The sequence below is a fragment of the Carassius carassius genome, chromosome 35 (assembly GCF_963082965.1).
Source record: "Carassius carassius chromosome 35, fCarCar2.1, whole genome shotgun sequence".
NCBI lineage: Eukaryota > Metazoa > Chordata > Actinopteri > Cypriniformes > Cyprinidae > Carassius > Carassius carassius.
In genome coordinates, this window is record NC_081789.1 from 25,058,880 (window position 1) to 25,068,562 (window position 9,683).

General features: G+C 40.3%; 1 protein-coding gene across 1 annotated transcript; it reads left to right on the forward strand.

The window, feature by feature from the left end:
- Positions 1–510: 510 nt before the first annotated feature.
- LOC132115806 (uncharacterized protein K02A2.6-like) lies at positions 511–4,536 on the forward strand. Its single transcript, XM_059524206.1, has one exon. The coding sequence runs from the start codon at positions 511–513 to the stop codon at positions 4,534–4,536; it is 4,026 nt and encodes a 1,341-aa protein (XP_059380189.1).
- The last annotated feature ends 5,147 nt before the right edge of the window (positions 4,537–9,683 follow it).

Below are 9,683 nucleotides of genomic sequence, written 5' to 3' on the forward strand. Positions count from 1 at the left end.
AGCGTCTTATTCGCGCTGAGCAATGGACTTTTTTTTCTCGCGCCAAGAGTTGAAGAATGTTCAGCTTTAGATAAAACGCTGCGCTCATCACTGTCACTTTCTAGTCAGCCGACCAATCAGAGTGCAGGAGGGGCGGGCCAAATTACACACCAATCTATCAATCAACTGTTATTTGTTACAATGACGTGTCAACAAGCGCAACAACGAGAAAAATGGAATATAAATTAATATTGCTGGTTTCTGAGCATCCAAAGTGTGATGTATTTTGGTTAATTCAATATTACCGGTTGCCACTGGAGGGCGCTCCAGGTTTGTTGTTGTTGAGCTGATGCTGACAAGCAATAAATGAAGAACAAGTTGTTTTCCTCTACTCTCCGTATGTCACGTTTGTTCCCGAAAGAAGTAAATATACTTAGTGTTATACTAGCATATTGATGCAGACATAACATAAATTGGCGACGAGCACAAAGTTCCCACTGCCATTATCAAGCTGGCGATCAAGTGTACAGCATGGCTGCAATCATCGGACATGTTGAAGCATTCGATGAAGCGAGGGAACAATGGTCCACGTATGTAGAAAGATTTGGGCATTTTGTGGAGGCGAATGACATCAGTAATGAGAAAAAAGTATCAGTGTTTCTCAGTGTCATGGGGGCACCAACATACGGACTGTTATGCAGTCTCATCGCACCAGCTAAACCTGGGGCTATGGATTACAATGACATTGTGAGCACATTGCAAGCACATTTTACCCCCAAGCCCATTGTAATTGCGGAGAGATTTCGATTTCACAAACGAAATCAAGCAGAGGGTGAGAGTATCGCTCAATACGTGGCTGTGTTGAAGAGATTAGCGGAGAACTGTGAGTTTGGCGATAATCTGAATGACGCGCTGCGGGACAGACTGGTGTGCGGGTTGAGTAGCGAGTCAATACAAAGGAAGTTGTTGACAGAAATGACTCTCACGTACCAAAAGGCTGTGGACATAGCGATGTCAATGGAAGCTGTGTCTAGGGAATCACAGCACTTGAGTAACGCATTGAAAGTTAATGCAATGTCCCTATCATCAGCGTCGTCCAGAGAGAAATGTTACCGGTGTGGGAAGTCCAATCACATGGAAAGTGAATGTTTCTATAAGGAACAACAGTGTCACAATTGTGCCAGGAGAGGTCACATTTCACGGATGTGTAAAAGTAAGAAAATGGGTGACAAAGGACCTAAAACTGCAGTCAAGGGGAAATTCATGAAAAATAAGGATCAGATGAAGAAAAGACGAATTCATAAGATGGATGTTAATGTGGAAAGTGACGATGACACAACCTCAGATACTGATGCTGAGTTGACACTGCACAAAGTGACAGCAGTACTTGATGATACTTCACGAGTGAATAAAATGCAAAACTCAATGAGTTTAATGTCATCAGTGATGAAAGTGAAACCTAAAATTGAAGGGCTGCCGATAGACATGGAAGTGGATACGGGAGCAGCGGTTTCTCTCATTTCAAGTGAACTGTACAGAGCTAAGCTGAGCCATATTCGATTGCGCCACACAAGTATTGTACTTAAGACTTACACGGGTGAAGTAATTTCGCCAGAGGGTGTCATCAAGGTGCGCGTGAAGTTGAACAAACAAAGTGCTCGACTACCCCTGTATGTAGTAAAAGGTGATACGGCGCCACTTTTTGGGCGAGAATGGCTCCGTAGAATTCGTCTTAACTGGCGTGAAATTAAAACGGTGAGAGCAGTACACCAGACAAATGAAAAGACTCTGGATTCTCTCCTAAAAAAATATGCAAAAGTGTTCAGTGATGACTTGGGAACATTCAATGGATTTGAAGCGACCTTAAATCTGAAACCAGGACATCAGCCAAAATTCTTCCAAGCACGTGTGGTGCCATATGCAATCAGACCTAAGGTGGAAGCAGAGTTAGACCGCCTAGTGAAGCAAGGAATTATTTCACCTGTTCGGTTCAGTGAATGGGCAACCCCCATCGTGCCAGTAGTCAAGAAGGGTGGCAACGTGAGAATTTGCGGAGACTTCAAAATAACCGTAAACCCAGCACTTTGTGTGGAACATTATCCGTTACCACGGATTGAGGATTTATTCGCATCATTGGCCGGAGGGCAGCGATTTAGCAAGCTAGATCTATCGCACGCTTACCTGCAAGTGCCAGTTAATGTGAACTCCCGCAAATACCTCACGATAACTACTCACAAGGGCATGTTTTCGTATAATAGATTACCTTTTGGAATAACATCGGCACCTTCCATATTCCAAAGGGGGATGGAGCAAGTACTTCAGGGGCTACCATACGTGCATTGTTTCCTGGACGATATCCTGGTCACAGGAAAAGATGATGTTCATCACCTGGCAAACCTTGAAGCAGTACTGAGTCGGCTGGAGAAGTTTGGCCTTCGTGTGAAACCAGAGAAAAGCGAGTTTTTCAAGAGTTCGCTGGAGTATCTGGGACATGTGATTGACGCAGCAGGACTCCACAAGTCTCCAGACAAGCTGCGTGCTATTGCAGAGGCACCAGTTCCAGTTAATGTTAGCCAGCTTCGATCTTTTCTGGGACTGATAAATTATTATGCAAGATTTGTTCCGAATCTAGCCACAATTCTTCATCCATTAAATGCAATGCTGCATAAGGACATTAAATGGAACTGGGCTCCGGAGTGTGAGAAATCTTTCCAGGGGGCCAAAGCTAAATTGTTGACTCCGAGTGTGCTCACCCACTATGATCAAAGACTCCCAGTTCGTTTGGCTTGTGATGCTTCACCCTACGGGGTAGGAGCTGTGCTCTCCCATGTGATGCCTGACGGTCAGGAGAGACCGATAGCGTTTGCGTCTCGAACTTTGAGCAAGTCGGAGCAGAACTATGCACAGCTAGAACGTGAAGCACTAGGAATCATTTTTGGAGTCAGAAAATTCCATACTTACCTTTACGGACGCCATTTTACCTTATTGACTGACCACCGTCCACTTACTACCATCCTCAGCCCTAGTAAAGCCACTCCATCCATGGCTGCTGCGAGACTCCAGAGGTGGGCTCTTTTACTTGCAGCCCACAATTACACAATCCAGTATAAAAGTGCCAGCGACCATGGAAACGCTGATGGATTATCCCGTTTGCCATTGCCTGTGTTGCACAAGGACAAAAAGGATTCAGTGGATACTTACCTCATTAACCACGTGGAAGCTCTACCGGTGTGTAGTGCAGACATTCGCAAAGGAACCAGAGCAGACCCTGTTCTTTCTCGTGTGGTGGAGATGGTGTCCTCGGGGCAGTTTCCATCCACCAAGGACTCTGATAATGCATTGACACCATTCATCATCAGAAAAGGGGAGCTATCTTTAATGCAGGACTGTTTAATGTGGGGACAGAGAGTTATTGTTCCACCCAACCTTAGACAAAGAGTCTTGGAGGATTTGCATGTGGGACACCCAGGTGTAGTGAAAATGAAAGCGCTAGCACGAAGCTACATCTGGTGGCCCAGTATTGACTCACAAATTGAAGAGAAATCCAAAACCTGCTTGTCATGCCAGAAAAACCAGAAATCTCCCTGCCTCTCACCTTTACATCCTTGGCCATGGCCAGGAGCTCCTTGGCAGCGTATTCACATCGACTTTGCTGGTCCATTTGAGGGGCGGATGTTCCTGGTGGTTGTCGATGCTCACTCAAAATGGCCAGAAGTTCACGTGATGGATTCCACAACATCATCTAAGACCATTCAAGTATTGAGAGGCTTATTCAGTCGTTATGGCATACCTGAAACTCTGGTAAGCGACAATGGCCCACAACTGACATCAGATGAGTTTGGCTCTTTTCTAAAAGCGAATGGCGTGAAACATGTGCGCTCTGCCCCATTCCACCCCGCCACAAATGGGCTAGCGGAGCGTTTTGTGCAGACATTTAAACGTTCTCTGAAAGCTTACAAAGAGCCAATATCATTGCAGCAGAGACTGGATGCCTTCTTGCTACAGTACAGAAATACCCCACACAGCACAACCAGAGAAACTCCTGCTATGTTGTTCTTACATCGCAGATTGCGAACACGCCTGGATTTACTGAAACCTAGTGTGGCTAATGTCGTTGATCAGGCACAGAAGACCCAGTGTTCTTACCGGTCTGTTCACTCCAAACACAGAGAGTTTGATGTCGGTGACTCAGTGCTGGTTCGGGATTATCGGCGCGGAGAGGAAAAGTGGAAAACTGGTACTGTTTCCTCTCAGACAGGACCAGTGTCCTATACTGTGGAGGTGGGAAATTCGCAAATCTGGAAAAGACATACTGATCAGATGTTAGACTGTCATCCGGAAATTTCCGAGGCCACAGAATTACCTCAATCAGTGGACATTCCGCCGCAGATACCAGACAATGCTGGACAGCAATTGTCTTCGCCGGTCAGTGAAACAAATATGGGTGCTTCAGACCAAGGTGAAACAAAGCTCTCGGAATTATCCAATATTTCTTCTCAAGGTGTTAGGAGGTTTCCTGTTCGGGTCCGCAAACCACCTAACAGACTCAATTTGTAAAGTGTTCTTGAGTAGAGACATTTAAGGTTTGGGCAATTCAAAAGGAAAATATATATATATAAGACTATGTTAGATCTGTGTTGTATACCTCATAACTGAGTTTGCATTCATCTGAAGTGACACCAACTAACAGTGTTCAGTTACATAAGTGTTAACGTTACTGTCATACGTTATGTTGAATTCCTGTGTTTTGATAATTTGGGAGATATGGGAATTTGATTAAGAGGGGAGAAATTGTGATGTATTTTGGTTAATTCAATATTACCGGTTGCCACTGGAGGGCGCTCCAGGTTTGTTGTTGTTGAGCTGATGCTGACAAGCAATAAATGAAGAACAAGTTGTTTTCCTCTACTCTCCGTATGTCACGTTTGTTCCCGAAAGAAGTAAATATACTTAGTGTTATACTAGCATATTGATGCAGACATAACACAAAGTATGTAAGTCAGGGAAAAAAATGATTTACCAAATCAGATACAAGTAACAGTTTAGCGTTTTTTCTGTATCATAGCAACCAAAGCGTATCAACCACTGATTTAAATAAATACAAATATATATTATTAGTTTTTTGTTGTTGTTGTTGTTTTTTGTTTTTTTTTGGGTGGGGGGGGGGCACACCCCAAGAGCTTTGACACAATTCGAACACTGGGTATTTGTATGATAAGGACAACAGCAATGCTGATAAGCTATTATGTCCAGACCATAAAAAATTTAATTAACGTTAAGTTACCCAAGAACCATGAAGCCGGGTTGCATGTAGTGTTCCCATAAAAGACCTCACCTTTGGTTGAACCGCTTTAGCGAGAATACACCGCTGACACTCCCGACACCACTGTTCCACATCTCTCACCATCCCTGGCCAATAACAACGACGCTTCACTAATTCTACCGTTCGGTCCTTTCCTTGATGCCCATGACTGCCATGCAAACTACAAAACACCTCTCTTTGAAGTTTCCGAGGTAACAATAACTGATATATCTCTCGATGACCATCATGTGTGTATGCTAAGCGATAGAGGCACCCATCCTTCTCACACGAACGGTCCCACTGCCTAGCCAGCTCCTTTACAGCTCGGTCTCTACCGGTCAACTCTGAAGAACGCAACACACTACCTGCCTCCCAGGCCTTGGCAATAGGTCCAATGACTGGGTCGGTCTTCTGCAAATGAGAAGGATCTACCTGTGAACATCCAGGCAATGCAGCAACTTCACTGGCACTCACCACTACCCGATCTGTAGATCTTCCCTTCACCTGCTGCTGTAACACTTGGGGAAGTTCTGTTCCTGGAAACACATTATTCATGGCCTGCCGAGACAGTGCATCAGCATTTCGATTCACCCTTCCTGGGCGGTACTTAATCACGAAATTGAAAGAAGCCAACTGTGATAACCATCGCTGTTCCAGAGCACCTAACTTTGAGGTCTGCAGGTGACAGAGAGGATTATTGTCAGTATAAATAACAAAGTCATTCCCCAACAAATACTCTCTAAATTTATCACATACAGCCCATTTTAGGGCCAGACACTCCAGTTTCATGGAGCTATAGTTCTCCATATTCCGCTCGGTCCTCCGCAGACCTCTACTGGCATAAGCAATGGGACGAAGTTTACCACCCTGCTCCTGGGATAAAACTGCCCCCAAACCTTGATGGCTTGCATCTATCTCCAGAACAAATGGCTTCAGGAAGTCTGCATAAGCGAGCACAGGTGCCGTAACCAGCTTTGTCTTTAATGTTTGGAAACGGCTCTCACACTCTGCATCCCACACAGAAGCTAACGGCAGCCTTGGGGTCTTACCCTTTCTTGCAGAACCACTCAATCTTGTTACCATGAAGAGGCCTGGCCAGCTTAGCAAATCCATCAATAAACCGGCGATAATAGCTGGCAAAACCTAAAAATGAACGAAGCTCTGCCAAGTGTGTTGGACGACTCCATACTTTAACTGCTGCCACTTTGTCAGGGTCTGTAGAAACCCCCTGCTCAGACTCTAGGTGCCCCAAATACTTCACCTGCTTTTGAAAAAAAACTGTACTTGCTCAATTTAATCTTTAGACCTTCCTGCTGCAATCGCTTAAACACCTCCTCCAGCCGTGACAAATGCTCCTTGCATTTATTTCACTCGTTGTTTAGCCTTTAAAACGTAATTTTTAATAATTCATAAAAAAATAGTATAATATACAAATATTCATATTCCCAGATCAAGAGTCTGGGACAATTAAAACATTAAAGTCATCTGATATATATAGCAAAAATAATGTTTTAAACAGTTGTTTTAGTGTGAACTTTATATAATAAATGGAAACACTTTCACACTGTTGTACTTTTTTTTTTTTTGCAAAGATTTTTGATATTTTCTATCTTAATAATATTTACTTTTTAAGTGTGACTTAAATGTCTGATTTCCACAGACACGCAGAATGTGCAGTATTCATATATTGTCTTTTAATATTCACAGACACTAGTCTATATCATCCTTTGATTATTGTATGGTATAGTATTAAATAATGTTTATTCATGCAAATTGATCAACTGATTTGATTGTTAGTATACTGTAGATGTCATTCAGTTTATTTGAAAAATTTAAAATTATTTTTCTGCCAAATAATAAATTGAATTTATATAAATATAGTTTTATTTATCCAAATTAATTAATTGAATTTAAATTGGTACACAGTTTTATTTACACCAGTTAATATCAGTATACGGTTTAAAAGTAATTCAACTTAATTTATTTTTTAAATATTCATTATTTTTTTATTTATGCAAATTAATAAATATATTTAATATCAAAATAGTTTGAAAAAAGAAAATTGCGATCTTTTGTTACTTTTAAGACATAGTATAGTTATAGTCTTTTAGATGATAAAGCAGTATAGCCTCACTTTTCTTTAAGTACGATGGAGTACCATGGTAAATATTATGGTACCATGAATATTATCATCATTCTGTACAGTGGTATATATCAAAGTACCATCTCCTATGGTGTGGTATTGTCTTATTTCTAAGACTTCAGTTGTCTTTGTTGTGGGATCTGACTATTTGTAGGATGAATGTGTCCTTGTGTGCATTTTTAGCTGAGCCAACAGGCCAAGACACACTGCTCGATCTCGAGTGTGTTTGCATGAGCGTGCGTGTGAGTGTGGATGAATTATCCACTATTTGTGGATGATTTGTGGATGAGTGTGGATGAATTTATGCAGGATCATAAGTGTTTGAGCAAATTTTTTTTTTTTTTTTTAAGATGAATGTGTTTATACTATAGATGAATGCAGGCTCACAGTTTTATCAGAACCACTTTGATCATGCAATGTTGATATTCCAGAGATTCTATGAAGACATCAGGATGTTTGATTTCTTTGGTGTTTTATCAAATGTTCCAAAAGGGCATTCTTTTATTGTATTTTTGTTTCATAATGTGACTTTGAATTGAATTGTCATTAGTCAGTACAGTAAAGACTGTAAAAAAACACAATAATAGTTATTACAAAGTAGAAATCAGCAAAAAAATCGTAATTTTCAAAATCAAAACAAGATCATTCCACCATAAAAATCATGTTAGCAGTTTTAAATCTTAGCATATTGATGCATAGCTTTATTAGCATTTGACATGGTGCTTCTTCAGAATTGATCTTCTGATTGCCATATTTGCTGTACAGAATCTTTCTGCAGGTGTTGTTTGTTTTATGGGTTTACAGATTTTCTTTTATGCATCTGCACAGCATTATCAGTTGTTCTCTGGGTCATCAGAGCAGTGTTTGTGACCACAGAAGCATCTCTGTGTGTAGAACTAATGTGCCATTATGGTAAGACAGAGCAAACAACATTACTTGAAGTACACTGTTCGCTCAATTCATTTCCATTCTCGGTTGTTAACTGATCTTGAGATATTAGAGTGTTCTGTCACTTAATTGTAATTCTAGGACTGACAGCGCTCATGACACTGAATCAGACAGTCAGCTCGGCTTTCTTAAGACATAGAGCAGAAAAACCCCACACAGGAAATAAAAGGTCGAGAAGGCAATGTATAATGCTGATCACTCTTTTTGTCAGAGAGTTGTAGAATTGAAATGTGTTCTATTATGTCCATTTTGAAAGGCAAAACTTAAATACAATTTGCAAATGTTGCATTCTCACTGGTTCCTTTTAGGATTATTATTGTTATTGATTATTGATTGTCTTCATCTTTGATTTTGATTACCAGTCTTATGTACAATTATTGGAAGAGGAAATTTTCTAAACTAATACAACCACTATAAATCTTTTTAATTAATTTAATTGTATATTATTTATTTATAATATATAGATATATAAACATTTGGGGTTGAGATGTTTTTTTGTTTTTGTTTGTAAAAGTCTCTTTTGCTCACCAAGGATGCATTTATTATATAAAAATTCAGTAAAAACTGCAATAATATTAAATATTATTACAATTTAAAATACGTTTTCAATTAGACTCTATTTTAATAAAATGTAATTTATTTCTGTGATGCAAAGTTACATTTTCAGTATCATTACGCCAGTCTTCAGAATCACACGGTCCTTTAGAAATCATTCTAATATGCTTGTTCTTATTATTATCAGTGTTAAAAACACTTGTGCTGCTTCATATTTTTGTGGAAACAATGAAACGAATCCAGGATTATTCTAGTAACATTATAAATGTCTTTAATGTCACTTTTGTTCAATTTAATGCATCCCTGACCCCAAACTGACCCCCATATACTTATCAATTATTTTTAGTGGTCTAAAACTTTGTCTTATTTCTCAATCTGATCTTAGTCTGTCTTTTCTCTTCCTGTTCTTTAATCAGCATTTCCTGTCCTGTCAGTGTCAAATGCATCTTCTTAAGACATTCACACATTTATTGACCTGCATTATTTTTTTCTGTATTGCATATGCATTTTTGGCACACATGCATGACCTTAGGCTGTCTGTGTTATTAATTTCACACGGCTGTAGTCATATGTCAAAATATGTGTTTTTGTGTTGAGTATTTTTACAGTCTGGTGCTTATATAAAACGAGCGCGTGGAAGCATGTGCATGTATGCATGTATGTGGTTTTGTGCTCATAATGACAGCATGTCAGACGATGCTCTGCGTCAAAAGTGCATCTGTGGCCTGCTGCACAGGAAGAGAAGGAGGTGCGACA

Coding starts and splice junctions, on each gene's coding strand:
- LOC132115806 (XM_059524206.1), top strand. CDS start 511: ATGGCTGCAATCATCGGACATGTTGAAGCATTCGATGAAGCGAGGGAA.